This window comes from Neoarius graeffei, chromosome 15 (assembly GCF_027579695.1).
Source record: "Neoarius graeffei isolate fNeoGra1 chromosome 15, fNeoGra1.pri, whole genome shotgun sequence".
NCBI classification, from domain to species: domain Eukaryota; kingdom Metazoa; phylum Chordata; class Actinopteri; order Siluriformes; family Ariidae; genus Neoarius; species Neoarius graeffei.
In genome coordinates, this window is record NC_083583.1 from 57,406,496 (window position 1) to 57,423,146 (window position 16,651).

General features: G+C 41.8%; 1 protein-coding gene across 2 annotated transcripts; it reads left to right on the forward strand.

Moving 5' to 3' along the window:
- The first annotated feature begins 1,367 nt into the window (after nucleotides 1-1,367).
- On the forward strand, nucleotides 1,368-14,294 carry chrna4b (cholinergic receptor, nicotinic, alpha 4b). 2 transcript variants are annotated; one of them, XM_060940594.1, is made up of 6 exons: nucleotides 1,368-1,425; nucleotides 5,239-5,390; nucleotides 5,634-5,678; nucleotides 5,818-5,927; nucleotides 10,602-11,964; nucleotides 14,109-14,294. In XM_060940594.1, the coding sequence occupies exons 1-6, from the start codon at nucleotides 1,368-1,370 to the stop codon at nucleotides 14,232-14,234; spliced, it is 1,854 nt and encodes a 617-aa protein (XP_060796577.1). In that variant the 3' UTR covers nucleotides 14,235-14,294. The 2 variants fall into 2 exon arrangements, with proteins under 2 accessions (XP_060796577.1, XP_060796578.1); XM_060940595.1 differs by lacking the exons at nucleotides 1,368-1,425; nucleotides 5,239-5,390 and having other exon boundaries at nucleotides 10,602-11,444; nucleotides 11,518-11,562; nucleotides 11,796-11,964.
- Nucleotides 14,295-16,651: the final 2,357 nt, after the last annotated feature.

Here is a 16,651-nt window from a genome sequence, read left to right on the forward strand (position 1 = left end):
TTATTAAAAATATTAATATTAACATGAGTAAATATCAATGCTTGTTAAGCTAGAAAACCATTTCCCTGATGCAAAATTTGCAAGAATTTACTTTGTTGTAAAGAAGATCATCATCTAGTGATGCCTGTCAGTCTCTTTCTGTTCAACGCTCTGGAGATACAGTATGGAACAGCACTGGCATGCCAGAAAATGTGCTGTGTAATTAGCAGGCAGAGAGCATCCTGTCTCTCTCTTGGCCCCTGGTCAAGTCTACACGCTCGGATCACTTTCAGAGACATTTCAAATAATCCTCTGCAGCACATTAAAGGACCACACACCTGCTTGGTCATAATGTTCCAAGGTTATCTCCATCCCGTGCCTTGAAATATTAAACAAACCCACACACAACATGCCGGTCCTGTGTGTTTTAATCTCAAGCTAAAATTGTTAAATGGTTTTACGAGTCTTAAATTATTGTTTTTCAAGACTGAAATTAAAGTGACTCAAGTGACTGAAGTGAGTCAGTTGCTTTCCAAATGTGTTCCGTCTCTCAGCCACCCACCCACACACACACACACACACACACACACACACACACACTGGTACTTCTATCTTTGTGGGGACTCTCATTGATATAATGCATTCCGTAACCCCTTACCCTAACCTTAACCATCACAACTAAATGCCTGACTCCACCCCTAACCCCACCCCTAACCCTAACCTAAACCTAATTCTAACCTGAACCCTAAAACTAAGTCGTATCCCTCAGACAGTCCTTTGAAGAAGTGAGGACCAGCCAAAATGTCCTCACGTCCCAAAAATGTCCTAACTCTGTCCATAAAAAGTGTATTCCAGTCCTCAATATGTAGCAAGTACAAGCGCGCACGCACACACACACACACACACACACACACACACACACACACACACACACACACTACTAGAACATTGTAGTTAGTCAGACAAATAATGTTTGAAAGGTGGGGGTGCAAAGAGAGATAGACAGAGTGAGGGATGGTTAAAAGGAGGAGGAGAAGACAAAATTGAGCATGAGAGAGAGAGAGAGAAGGAGGGGCAAAGTGTGAGACAGTGACAGGGGAAAGTAAAGGAACAAGACAGGAACAATCATCACTACAGTTACTCCAGTGGAGACACAGATTTCCTCCTGTCTTTACAAGCTGGTCGAATTTCTTATTTGCATTTTGAAAAAATCTTTAACCATTAAGTTTTGTTCAGTTGTTCAATTCAGTGCTGATAAATAGTTTTAACAGGCATACTCGCACCATTTGAATGGAATCTCTTCATAGACACAACAATTTGTAGGTTTAAATTTTAGATGCTTTGTAAAAACCTTTCAGACGTGACCTTTCGAGACCTCACCAGCCAGGATGAATCTAGCCAGGAGCATCCAGCTAATCCTGATCCTCTGCCTTCCATGCATCTACGGTAACGTCCTTATTTTTTTCATGCTTCTTGCTGAGCTCGGGGTTTTTAATCAACATACAGTACGTGGTGACAAATAACCCTATGTGTGCAGAATTCTATACTGAGTTTGAACATGTAATGGATACAGGTAAAGAAATGTGATGCAAAAATGTCTGACTTTAGAAAAAAAATTACTTCTAAAATAGCTTATTAGCAGCTAGAGAAAGCCTTTTTTTTAGAGTGACATTATAAAAGAAAAACATTGTTTTGCTTTCCTAAAGAACGGTTGGATTTTTGTTGCCACAGAAACATTTTTTTTCACCTCCATAAATCTCATCTCATCTCATTATCTGTAGCCGCTTTATCCTGTTCTACAGGGTCGCAGGCAAGCTGGAGCCTATCCCAGCTGACTACGGGCGAAAGGCGGGGTACACCCTGGACAAGTCGCCAGGTCATCACAGGGCTGACACATAGACACAGACAACCATTCACACTCACATTCACACCTACGCTCAATTTAGAGTCACCAGTTAACCTAACCTGCATGTCTTTGGACTGTGGGGGAAACCGGAGCACCTGGAGGAAACCCACGTGGACACGTGGACAACATGCAAACTCCGCACAGAAAGGCCCTTGCTGGCCACGGGGCTTGAACCCAGAACCTTCTTGCTGTGAGGCGACAGTGCTAACCACTACACCACCGTGCCGCCACCTCCATAAATGTTTCCATTATTTGGAAGGATCTTTGTGGAGACTGATTGCTGCATTTATTGTGGTAACAACTAAAAAAAATTGAATCATGGATCAAAAAAATGGCTCTTTTTATACACTCAAAAATGATTTACTCCTTTTCTGGAAACTAGAAACAGCGCAACACTAGCATGGTGGTGTAGTGGTTAGCACTGTTGCCTCACAGCAAGAAGGTTCTGGGTTCGAGCCCAGTGGCCGATGGAGGCCTTTCTGTGTGGAGTTTGCATGTTCTCCCCATGTCTGTGTGGGTTTCCTCCAGGTGCTCCAGTTTCCCCCACAGTTCAGGTTAGGTTAACGTGGTGCAGCCATGGCCTGAGGTTGGGCTGAAGTGCCCTTGAGCAAAACATCTAACCCCCGGGTGCTGTAGCATAGCTGTAGCATTCTCCATTAGGTAGAGTGATGCAATACACATGCGATATGCTAACAATATTGCATGCAATGAAACCTGCTAGGAATAGAATACATGTTTTTATTCCATCAAAAAAGTGTCCTGTATGTATAATAATATCTTATAAATGACACAATAAACCAGCAGGTGATTATTATTTACTGTGGAAGGAGTTGTTGTGATCTGGACGAAGCTTGCTGCTTAAGATCACACTGCTACAAGGCTTCACAACTAGGAAGTGAAGACTAAAGAGCTTATTTATCTTCATACCCAGTAATAAGACAGCAACTTTCCGGACTGTAGGGCTCTTCAGCAAGCTAAAACGCACCTGATAAATTGGATTAGCAAAACTGCATCAATTTCCCAGGCCAAGAGAGTCGCCTCATCTTAATAAGTGCTGCTCGGAGTGCACACATCTCTGCTGTAGAAGTTGATTGAAGTTATGACTTAGAGAAGACCTTCACTCAGTGTCTTTATATATGAATGGATATATTTAACAGTTATTCCACAAAATCGAGTCGTACATGAGCTGATATCCGATGAGGCGCGTAGCACCGAGTTGGCTATAAACCATGTACAACGAGATTGACTGGAATAACTGTTTTATTCTATCCACAGTCACTGGATTTTGAGAAACAGAGCATTTTTACTTTTATTTTTTTGCAAATTCGATAAATAAAAACATTATACAAAACGTCCGATGAAATCATTTCCGCTTAGAATCATTTCGCTTCAAACCGGTGAAATGACAGGAGCAGTTTGTGAAAAATGTGACAATAATAATTATTGAAAAATAAAAAATACACATTCTTACCAGGGCGGCACGATGGTGTAGTGGTTAGCGCTGTCGCCTCACAGCAAGAAGGTCCGGGTTCGAGCCCCGTAGCCGGCGAGGGCCTTTCTGTGTGGAGTTTGCATGTTCTCCCCGTGTCCGCGTGGGTTTCCTCCGGGTGCTCCGGTTTCCCCCACAGCCCAAAGACATGCAGGTTAGGTTAACTGGTGACTCTAAATTGACCGTAGGTGTGAGTGTGAATGGTTGTCTGTGTCTATGTGTCAGCCCTGTGATGACCTGGCGACTTGTCCAGGGTGTACCCCGCCTTTCGCCCGTAGTCAGCTGGGATAGGCTCCAGCTTGCCTGCGACCCTGTAGAAGGATAAAGCGGCTAGAGATAATGAGATGAGATGAGACATTCTTACCATCAAATACTTTTATTCTATATTTTGTTGCTTTTTTTGTATTTTTTGCGTTTTTGGTTTTTATTAGTTTTTATTGCGTCCTCGGTTGGTTCAGCAACACGCTCCACCATTTTGTTTTTCTCTACTCATGGTATATGAGCTGATACCCTACACTGTAAAAAAAGAATAGTCGAGAATACTTTAAATTTCAAGGCAACAGTCTGCATTAAGAATTTTATGTTTTGCCAACGATGTATGCCCATGATAATCCAAACTATGATAACACTGTTATCTTTATTAAGAATTCTTAATTAAGTCAATTTTCAATTCCTCATTCTGCCAACATAGATTTCTCTTTTTGCTGAACAGTGGCATTCACAGTAGTACAAAAAGGCAATTGAGGTTATCACAATTTTTGGGGGGGCTTTTTTTTGGATAGGACAGTGTAGAGACAGGAAATGAGCAGGAGAGAGAGACGGATTGGGAAATGACCTCAGGTCGGAATCGAACCCAGGTCCCCAGACTTATGGTATGGCACCTTATCCACCTGAGCCAATGACAACATGATCTTCAACCGGAGAGAGAACCACATTGCCCAGCCCTTGCATTTGGGAGAGGAAACCCCGTGTCTTGGTCATTAAGAGCATGCGCTGAATAAACACCTGTGGCAATTATGTATTTTCAATTCAGATTATTCACTACTGTATATTTACACATCATTGAGGTGCACCCTATCAGTTTGATGTGGATTTTTCTGTTCGTTAATAATTATTCATATTTTCTTGTCCATTCAATTGTGAATATGGAATTACTTGAACAAAGCATAATTCTATTTTTTAGAATTATCCACATCAAGAAAAATCCACATCAAACTGATAGGGTGCACCTCAATGATGTGTAAATATACAATAGTGAATAATCTGAATTGAAAATACATAATTGTCACAGGTGTTTATTCAGCGCATGCTCTTAATGACCAAGACACGTGGTTTCCTCTCCCAAATGCAAGGGCTGGGCAATGTGGTTCTCTCTCCGGTTGAAGTTCATGTTGTCGTGGCTCAGGTGGATAAGGCGCCCTACCATAAATCCGGGGGCCTGGGTTTGATTCCGACCTGAGGTCATTTCCTGATCTGTCTCTACACTGTCCTATCCAAGTAAAGGTGAAAAAAGCTCCCCTCAAAATTGTGATAACCTCAATTGCCTTTTTGTACTACTGTGAATGCCACTGTTCAGCAAAAAGAGAAATCTATGTTGGCAGAATGAGGAATTGAAAATTGACTTAATTAAGAATTCTTAATAAAGATAACAGTGTTATCATAGTTTGGATTATCATGGGCACATCGTTGGCAAAACATAAAATTATTAATGCAGACTGTTGCCTTGAAATTTCAAGTATTCTCAACTATTCTTTTTTACAGTGTAGTAGTAGAGTAGCCAATCAGAGCGTGTGATTGCTCATATACAGTGAATGTCGACAGAATAAAGTATGCACGTCTGTTTGTTTCCCTCTTGCTCTTTTAGTGTGCACACCTGCCCCAGCACGTGGCCATGCAGAGGAGCGACTACTTCAGGTTTTATTCCGTCGCTATAACAAACTCTCACGTCCTGTAGAGAACATCTCAGATGTGGTGCTGATCCACTTCGGCCTTTCCATCGCACAACTCATCGATGTAGTGAGTTTAAACTCTAGCTGGAATATAACCCTGTACATATAGTATATTTACATCAGTGCGTTAGAAAGAAGGACATAAAGAAATGCAGTGTTTTTGTTCACATATTCCAGCCTCGAAGGAACTGCTTTGTATACATTTTCTAACTTCCTGACTTCTATTTGATCAAATCATATTAAAAAAAGATATGTTTTCTTTTTATGATTGTGCCATTTGTTAATAGTTTAATTTTATTCCCTATGGCAGGATGAAAAGAATCAAATGATGACCACCAATGTGTGGGTGAAACAGGTATGTTTTGATCAGTTGGAGCAAATAATTGAAAATTAATGAGATTTTTAATTGAAACTGGCTCAGGTTCCCTCGCACCCAGTTATCCTGTCATGCCTGCTGATTCAGAACATTGATGAGAGTGTATGTGCCCTGACAGGAATGGAGTGATTACAAGCTGCGCTGGAACCCTGAGGAGTTTGAGAATGTCACCTCCATCAGAATCCCCTCCGAGCTCATCTGGAGGCCTGATATTGTGCTCTACAACAAGTGGGTGCTTCAGTGGACCAATGCCAAATCTCAACATTCTGAATACTTACTGCATATCAGCACATGATATCACAAATTCTAATAATACTTATTATGTAATCATTAGTTCTTTATTTACCGTATATATAGATATCTGGAACATTCCTGAAATATAAATATGCTTCTCCACGTTTCACCGTTGTTGTTCTCCAGACTGGCAGCTGGAGCAGTTGTCTTAAGCCAAAATTCTTAAGTTACTCGGTAGTTAGACAAGATGGAACTGAGATGCAAGTGAGAATGTAAAGCCTGTAAACTCAATGAGGTGCTGCAAAAACAAGTAGTAAACCTCCATATGGTCACTGCTTCAAAGTCAGGAAGTGTCTAGGGAACAGCAAAATTCTTACTTGCCAATTTCACAGTATCAGCATTAAACTCATTACAGTGTGGTGACAGCTGTAGGGTGGTGTAGTGTAGAGGTCTGAGCGGGTCTGATTTTTCAGGCCGGCTCCTGCCCGCGCCCGCATTGTGCAGTCCCACTCCCGCCCGCGCCCGCAAAGAATTATGATTTTCAGTCCCGCTCCCGCCCGCGCCCACAAAAAAATAATGATTTTCAGTCCCGCTCCCGCCCGCGTCTGCCATATTTTGTCCCGCTCCCGCCCCCGCCCGCAAATCCCGCATGATGCAGACGTTCGTGTTATTTCTCAGGAAAGTTCTTGTCTTGACACAGCATGATGGTGCCCTGCCCCCTACTTTGAGTGGATTTGAGCATAAATATCTACAGCTCACGTTTGTTATTGTTTACCTTGTTTCTGAATTCAGCATGTAGTATCTATAATAATAATAATAATTAGTGCTGTCAAACGATTAAAATATTTAATCGCACATTTTTATCACATGAGAAACCATTATAATTCTCTGATCAGCATAAAAAAGTGAATGGGCTTGCTTTGTACCAATGTGTTTTTTTGCTTCTGATTGGACAGCCAAATTTGCATATTACAGGAAGGATTTCTGGGATAGCATTGAGTCAAGCCTACCGTCACTGTGTAACCTGTCTCTCTGATTAAAGTTGTAGACTAACGCAACAAGTAAATCAATTCACTCATGGTTCTTTTGCTAGCTGGGTGTGAACTGCGAGTTATTATAGTCATCAAAGAATTTTTCCTTAGAGTGATCAATGGAGAGTTTAAAATGCTATTTCTCACTCAGTCTCACTCTCTCTGCAAATTTAGGCATCTTAAAATGTTTTTATTAATGCCAAATAAAATATCCAGCACAAATTATATATGATAGACATAAATTAATAATTTATGAATTTTATTTCAAGCACGTTTTTAGTTAGCGGGACTGCAGCTTATCACCGCTCCCACCCGCGCCGCATATGTGCACTCCTGCTCCCACCCGCGCGCGCATATGTGCACTTCCGGTCCCGCCCGCGCCCGCAATGAGCTTTCAAAATTTGTCCCGCGCAGCACTGCTTTGCGGCGGGTCCCGCGGGACTCCCGCGGGAGTGCAGGGCTCTAGTGTAGTGGTTGGCTTGGCACTGTCAACTAGGCTTATACAGTGCTCAGCATAAATGAGTACACCCCCTTTGAAAAGTAACATTTTAAACAATATCTCAATGAACACAAACAATTTCCAAAATGTTGACAAGACAAAGTTTAATATAACATCTGTTTAACTTATAACATGAAAGTAAGGTTAATAATATAACTTAGATTACACATTTTTCAGTTTTACTCAAATTAGGGTGGTGCAAAAATGAGTACACCCCACAACAAAAACTACTACATCTAGTACTTTGTATGGCCTCCATGATTTTTAATGACAGCACCAAGTCTTCTAGGCATGGAATGAACAAGATGGCGACATTGTGCAACATCAATCTTTTTCCATTCTTCAACAATGACTTTTGGGACACCCTGTAGCACAGGGGTGGGCAAACTTTTTGGCTCAGGGGCCACATTGACTTTTGAAATTTGCCAGGCGGGCCGGGCCGACACCAAATTCATACATATCGAACATAAACCGGAAAAGTTTTAGTGTTATTGTAAGGCCTTCACTGACAGAGACCCAAATGCAGATCAGATTGACATTTATTTTAGTTCTCAGTCAACAAAGGCAGAGCAGAAAAATGCTTGCAGTTCAATAGATTGGCACATAAAAAAATATATACACATAAAAACAAACACCAGCACTACAGCAGCCACCCACGACAACCAAAATTACTAAGAGTTATACTTTTTATATTATTATGTCTGTAAACATGTGACTACCATCTTATTACAGCTCCAACATAGTTTTAAAAAGAGAAAGTGTTAATACTCACATTCACTCAGCAACCGCTGAGCTGTATTCGTCCGTGCTTGCGCTGACTGGTTGTTAGCATAATTAGCATGCTTGGAGGAAAAGTGCCATTTGATGTTATATTCCTTTAAAACTGCAACGGTTTCTTTGCAAATAAGGCATACAGCCTTTGATCGGACTTCAGCAAAAAAAATATTTAGTTGTCCATTCTTTATTGAACACCCTGCACTCACTGTCCACTTTTCTTTTTTTAGGACCACTCATTGTAAAGTTTTATCCTGTGTTCTCGAGATCATCAGTGGCACGGGCGACAGAATGATTTCCATGGCACGCGCTGCACCACTCTGCAAATGTAATCTCGCGTGAATACGACTGACTGGAAAGACGGATCTCTAGAGTACCTGTCTACGTGATAACACTGATGCTTATAGTTTATAGATCTGCTCAATCGTGTTTATATGATTGTCTTCCGCGGGCCGGATTAAAAACGCCAACGGGCCGGATGTGGCCCGCGGGCCATAGTTTGCCCACCTCTGCTGTAGCATTTACTTTTATAAAATGACTAGGTTACCTGGTGTTGCCTGGGTTTTGCAAAATTCTGGGTTGCCCCCAGACTTCCATGTCAAATTTGGTGAAGATCCATCGAGAAATGGTGATGTTAACCGAAGACAAACAAAAATCCAAACATCCACCACCCAGGGGCCCACTGGGGACCCCCTGGGGCCCGTACATGAATTTTGTTTATATCTGCAAAATTCTGGGTCATCCCCATACCTACTTGCCAAATTTGGTGAAAATCCATTGAGAAATGGCAACGTTAGCTCAAGACAAACAAATGAACAAACAAACTTTGCTGTTTATGATATAGACAAAGTGGTGATTGAATGTTTGTGAACCCTTTAGAATTTTCTATATTTCTGCATAAATATCATCTAAAAGATCATCAGATTTTCACACAGGTCCTAAAAGTAGATAAAGAAAACCTGGTTAAACAAATGAGACAAAAGAATTATACTTGGTCATTTATTTATTAAGGAAAATGATCCAATATTACATTTCTGTGAGTGGCAAAAGTATGTGAACCTCTAGGATTAGCAGTTAATTTGAAGGTGAAATTAGAGTCAGGTGTTTTCAATCAATGGGATGACAATCAGGTGTGAGTGGGCACCCTGTTTTATTTAAAGAACAGGGATCTATCAAAGTCTGATCTTCACAACACATGTTTGTGGAAGTGTATCATGGCATGAACAAAAGAGATTTCTGAGGACCTCAGAAAAAGTGTTGTTGATGCTCATCAGGCTGGAAAAGGTTACAAAACCATCTCTAAAGAGTTTGGACTCCACTAATCCACAGTGAGACAGATTGTGTACAAATGGAGGAAATTCAAGACCATTGTTACCCTCCCCAGGAGTGGTCGAGCAACAAAGATCACTCCATGAGCAAGGCGTGTAATAGTCAGTGAGGTCACAAAGGACCCCAGGGTAACTTCTAAGCAACTGAAGGCCTCTCTCACATTGGCTAATGTTAATGAGTCCACCATCAGGAGAACACTGAACAACAATGGTGTGCATGGCAGGGTTGGAAGGAGAAAGCCACTGCTCTCCAAAAAGAACATTGCTGCTCGTCTGCAGTTTGCTAAAGATCATGTGGACCCTAAGCACACAAGTCGTTCTACCAAAGAATGGTTAAATAAGAATAAAGTGAATGTTTTGGAATGGCCAAGTCAAAGTCCTGACCGTAATCCAATGGAAATGTTGTGGAAGGACCTGAAGCGAGCAGTTCATGTGAGGAAACCCACCAACATCCCAGAGTTGAAGCTGTTCTGTACGGAGGAATGGGCTAAAATTCCTCCAAGCCGGTGTGCAGGACTGATCAACAGTTACCGGAAACATTTAGCTGCAGTTATTGCTGCACAAGGGGGTCACACCAGATACTGAAAGCAAAGGTTCACATACTTTTGCCACTCACAGATATGTAATATTGGATCATTTTCCTAAATAAATAAATGACCAAGTATAATATTTTTGTCTCATTTGTTTAACTGGGTTCTCTTTATCTACTTTTAGGACTTGGGTGAAAATCTGATGATGTTTTAGGTCATATTTATGCAGAAATATAGAAAATTCTAAAGGGTTCACAAACTTTCAAGCACCACTGTATACTGGTGGATCTGGAGCCTATCTCAGTAACACTGGCTGTAAAGTGGAATAATTCACCATGGATGGGATGACAGTCCATTGCAGGGCACCATGCGTGCCCTGCAATGGACTAGCGCACACACACACTGAGTGGAAAAATACCTTTGTATTTTGTACATTCTTTGAAAAGGGGCTCGAATTACACTCCTTCTAACCCTAAATGATTATTCATGCTTTTATCTATTGCTAGCGCTGATGGAGATTTTGCCGTGACCCACTTGACCAAAGCCCAGGTGTTCCATGATGGCAGAGTCAAATGGAAGCCTCCTGCCATATATAAAAGCTCCTGCAGTATTGACGTCACGTTCTTCCCTTTCGATCAGCAGAACTGTAAGATGAAGTTTGGCTCATGGACGTATGACAGAGCTAAGATTGATTTAATCAGCATGGACAGCAACGTGGACCAAATGGACTACTGGGAGAGTGGTGAGTGGGTCATCATTAACGCTGTGGGAAAATACAACAGCAAGAAATACGAGTGCTGCACAGAAATCTACCCAGACATCACATACTACTTCATCATCCGCCGGCTTCCTCTGTTCTACACTATCAATCTGATCATCCCATGCCTGCTGATCTCATGCTTGACCGTTCTTGTGTTCTACCTCCCCTCGGAGTGTGCTGAGAAGATCACGCTGTGCATATCCGTACTCCTGTCACTCACTGTCTTCCTCCTGCTCATCACAGAAATCATCCCTTCCACCTCGCTGGTCATCCCACTCATCGGTGAGTACCTGCTCTTCACCATGATCTTTGTCACGCTTTCCATTATCATCACCGTGTTTGTGCTGAACGTGCACCACCGCTCATCCCGTACACATCGAATGCCTCATTGGGTCCGCCAGCTCTTTCTCCACCTGGTACCACGATACCTTTTTATGAAACGTCCTCCCGATGCTGGAAAGAGAAACTGCCGTAAGCTTGTTGAAATGATGCACAGGCCAATGGCACTGCAGCCCATGCAGCAGGATAACCCCACCTTGCCCATGTCCCTTGATTTGGGTAAGGTTTCTGCTGCTTCATCATGTGCAATGCAGCAAGAAGCAGCTTCTAAATCTCCTCTTTTCTGCAGCTCCCCCAGCAGTCAGTACTCCATCCTTCAAGAGGAGCCCACATACACAAACGTCACTCCTAGACTCACATGCACTCAAGTGAACACTTCTTCTACCTCAAGTCCTTCTTTGTGTTCAGATGCACCCCTTGGGCCTCTGCTTCAAACATTAGCTCTCAGTGAGGTTTGTCAATTTCAGTGCCACAGTGCTGAGAGTGTATTTGTCGATACCACAGAGGGTACGCATGAGACAGAAACTCTTTGGCACTGTCATAAGCATGAGGAGACAAGTATACAGACATATTTCACTGCAGATAGAGGTGAAAGTACAAGTTCGTGTGTAAGACAGAAGATCCGGGGCACTCAAATCTCAAGCCCAAGCTGCAGTAAAGAATCCAAGTTGGAGGAAACTGACTTTCCAGTGTCACAGTCACTCCTGCGGGCCCTCGAGGGAGTCCAGTACATCGCTGACCATCTCAGAGCTGAGGATGCAGACTTTTCGGTATGTTTCAGAACTCTAACAGTTCAAAAGCATGCCAGACAAACAAAATGTACAGTGGTGTTTGAAAGTTTGTGAACCCTTTAGAATTTTCTATATTTCTGCATAAATATGACCTAAAACATCATCAGATTTTCACACAAGTCCTAAAAGTAGATAAAGAGAACCCAGTTAAACAAATGAGACAAAAATATTATACTTGGTCATTTATTTATTGAGAAAAATGATCCAATATTACATATCTGTGAGTGGCAAAAGTATGTGAACCTCTATTTTCTATTCTCTGTTTATCCTGTAATGATGCTGCTGGAATTTTAATTTCCCTGAAGGAATCCTCCCAAAGGGATCAATAAAGTTTTATCTTATCTAATCTAATCTAATCTAATCTAATCTAATCTAATCTAATCTAATCTAATCTAATCTAATCTAATGATTAGCAGTTAATTTGAAGGTGAAATTAGAGTCAGGTGTTTTCAATCAATGGGACGACAATCAGGTGTGAGTGGGCACCCTGTTTTATTTAAAGAACAGGGATCTATCAAAGTCTGATCTTCACAACACATGTTTGTGGAAGTGTATCATGGCACGAACAAAGGAGATTTCTGAGGACCTCAGAAAAAGTGTTGTTGATGCTCATCAGGCTGGAAAAGGTTACAAAACCATCTCTAAAGAGTTTGGACTCCACCAATCCACAGTCAGACAGATTGTGTACAAATGGAGGAAATTTAAGACCATTGTTACCCTCCCCAGGAGTGGTCGACCAACAAAGATCACTCCAAGAGCAAGGTGTGTAATAGTTGGCGAGGTCACAAAGGACCCCAGGCTAACTTCTAAGCAACTGAAGGCCTCTCTCACATTGGCTAATGTTAATGTTCATGAGTCCACCATCAGGAGAACACTGAACAACAATGGTGTGCATGGCAGGGTTGCAAAGAGAAAGCCACTGCTCTCCAAAAAGAACATTGCTGCTCGTCTGCAGTTTGCTAAAGATCATGTGGACTAGCCAGAAGGCTATTGGAAAAATGTTTTGTGGACGGATGAGACCAAAATAGAACTTTTTGGTTTAAATGAGAAGCGTTATGTTTGGAGAAAGGAAAACACTGCATTCCAGCATAAGAACCTTATCCCATCTGTGAAACATGGTGGTGGTAGTATCATGGTTTTGGGCCTGTTTTGCTGCATCTGGGCCAGAATGGCTTGCCATCATTGATGGAACAATGAATTATGAATTATACCAGCAAATTCTAAAGGAAAATGTCAGGACATCTGTCCATGAACTGAATCTCAAGAGAAGGTGGGTCATGCAGCAAGACAACGACCCTAAGCACACAAGTCGTTCTACCAAAGAATGGTTAAAGAAGAATAAAGTTAATGTTTTGGAATGGCCAAGTCAAAGTCCTGACCTTAATCCAATGGAAATGTTGTGGAAGGACCTGAAGCGAGCAGTTCATGTGAGGAAACCCACGAACATCCCAGAGTTGAAGCTGTTCTGTACGGAGGAACGGGCTAAAATTCCTCCAAGCCGGTGTGCAGGACTGATCAACAGTTACCGGAAACATTTAGTTGCAGTTATTGCTGCACAAGGGGGTCACACCAGATACTGAAAGCAAAGGTTCACATACTTTTGCCACTCACAGATATGTAATATTGGATCATTTTCCTCAATAAATAAATGACCAAGTATAATATTTTTGTCTCAATTGTTTAACTGGGTTCTCTTAGTCTACTTTTAGGACTTGTGTGAAAATCTGATGATGTTTTAGGTCATATTTATGCAGAAATATAGAAAATTCTAAAGAGTTCGCAAACTTTCAAGCACCACTATACCATTTACCAAGTAGTACCTTCTTCTTTATTTAGGAAAATCAGTTATGTTACACTTTTTACCATTTCATTTGCATGTTAGCTTTGTACACAAGGTAATGGTGAGCCATAAGCATCACATACCAAACAGGTTTTTCGATTCTTTGAACTCCTTTAAGCTGGATATGCGTGGCTTGTTATAAATTTTTACGACAGAAATAAAATGTCACAGGTAAAACACTACCCTTTCACACTGAAATCAGTCATCCATTAAAAATGCGAGATGTGGTGATTGGATGATATAGTGTGAAATATAAAATTAATAATTTTTTTCTTCTTACCAGGTAAGAGAAGACTGGAAATATGTCGCCATGGTGATTGATAGAATATTTCTCTGGATGTTTGTGCTGGTGTGTATTTTGGGTACAGCTGGACTGTTTCTGCCTCCTTGGTTGGCTGGAATGATCTAGAATCTGATTGGACAAGAAACCCGCCAAACTATTTCAGTGTCTTCATCCAGATCCACTGTTTTTGACTGCACGTCTGCAATATCACAATATCACATTCCAGAATGTCCAGAGTGGCCACTGTAATGATGAAGCATTTTTTCAAGGTCAGCTTATATTTCCTTGATATGCTTTCATGGCACAAAATGGTTTATTCCTGTCCTTTCAACCAAGGTCCGTTTCTGTCGCAAGCAAGCTGCTGTGCCGTCTTCTGAAACGTTCTTTCATCTGTGTATTATTCAGTTTAAATTTGTGCTTTAAATCTGTGCCAATTATAACCACATGCCTTCATGCCATTCGTTATATGTTAAAGATTCTGCTACAAAACTGTCCTTAAATCATAGATGAATATAATTACGAAGTTATTAAGTTAAACATATTGACGGAATATCGGCAACTTCATTCTGAAATTTATTTCAGAATAATCTAGATATTCATGTGCCATATTTGTACTGTTATTGTTATTTTTTTCCACAGGGAAACGTGAATAAATGTTTGAATAGATTGAATTCACTGGACACCCATGTTATCCCAGAGCTCTATTTTTCATCTCTGTTTCAACAAATTGTGAGAAATTGCCTTCTGCTCGATCTGGTGATTATACCACTATAGATACAGCACTACGTACACACACACACACACAATGGCGGGATCGAGATAAGCTCCTGTGCCACAGTTCATGCTGTCAGCTCGGAAGCTGTAGCTGGATGCCCAATAGTAAAGTTTTTATCTCATCTCTCATCTCTAGCCACTTTATCCTGTTCTACAGGGTCGCAGGCAAGCTGGAGCCTATCCCAGCTGACTACGGGCGAAAGGCGGGGTACACCCTGGACAAGTCGCCAGGTCATCACAGGGCTGACACATAGACAACCATTCACACTCACATTCACACCTACGGTCAATTTAGAGTCACCAGTTAACCTAACCTGCATGTCTTTGGACTGTGGGGGAAACCGGAGCACCCGGAGGAAACCCACGCGGACACGGGGAGAACATGCAAACTCCGCACAGAAAGGCCCTCGCCGGCCATGGGGCTCGAACCCGGACCTTCTTGCTGTGAGGCGACAGTGCTAACCACTACACCACCGTGCCGCCCGTAAAGTTTTTATATTTCAAGAAAATAGTTACAGCTTCAGTCAAGAACAACAAAGCCTTGCGTTTCTTTCATAATAGTTCAGACTGGTTTTAGAATTATATCAGGTAAAATTCACTCTGAAAAACAACAGGAATGTCTTTCAGTGTCTTTCAAATATTGTATATTGAGATGATCTTAATCCAAAGCAAGACTTGTAACTACATTCTGCACATGTAACTGCAGCTCATAACGGATACGTAAAACAAAGCAAGCACCAGCAGTTACATAGTCAACTTCAAATCGGTAAAATCCTTCATCTTAATAAAAATATGTTACTTTTTAAAAATGTGGATGGCTCAGTGGGTGGCATTGCTGCCTCAGGGCTCCAGGGTCCTGGGAATTTCACTTGTTCTCCCTTGTTCACTTTGATTTTCCTCTGGGTTCTCCAGTTTCCTCCATCCATCCATCCATCCATCCATCCATTATCTCTAGCCGCTTTATCCTGTTCTACAGGGTCACAGGCAAGCTGGAGCCTATCCCAGCTGACTATGGGCAAGAGGTGGGGTACACCCTGGACAAGTCACCAGGTTATCGCAGGGCTGATACATAGAGACAAACAACCATTCACACTCACATTCACACCTACGGTCAATTTAGAGCCACCAATTAACCTAACCTGCATGTCTTTGGACTGTGGGGGAAACTGGAGCACCCGGAGGAAACCCACGCGGACACGGGGAGAATATGCAAACTCCGCACAGAAAGGCCTTTGCTGGCCGCTGGGCTCGAACCCAGAACCTTCTTGCTGTGAGGCGACAGTGATAACCACTACACCACCATACTGCCCAACTGGGGGCCCATCTGTGGCGAATTCTCTTACCTTGTGCCCAGTGTTACTGGAATTAGCTCCAGATGGGCTGTGAACCTGCCCAGGATAAAGTGTCCTAAAATATAGCCATGCCTTCGGAATGTTCAAAATAAATGAGTAAATAAGTGTTATGTCATCAGTTCTTTAAAAAAAATTGATTTTTCAACTGTTCTTTCTTTCCAGGAACTCTGTTGTTGTCTGATCATTTTCTGATTCCTACGGACATAAATACCATATAAGTTTGAAGACGTGAAAACTTCTGCATTTGGAAGCGATTATTGTGATTGTATTAGGACAAAAGTGAGCCTTTTTGGAGTGCACACCACTAGAGCATTTCCTCAAACTGGGGAATTATTCAAAGTAAATTCACGCAATACCCATTGTAAAATATGGACGTTGCTCATTGATGCTTTGGGTTGTTGGTGGAGGAGCTCAGCG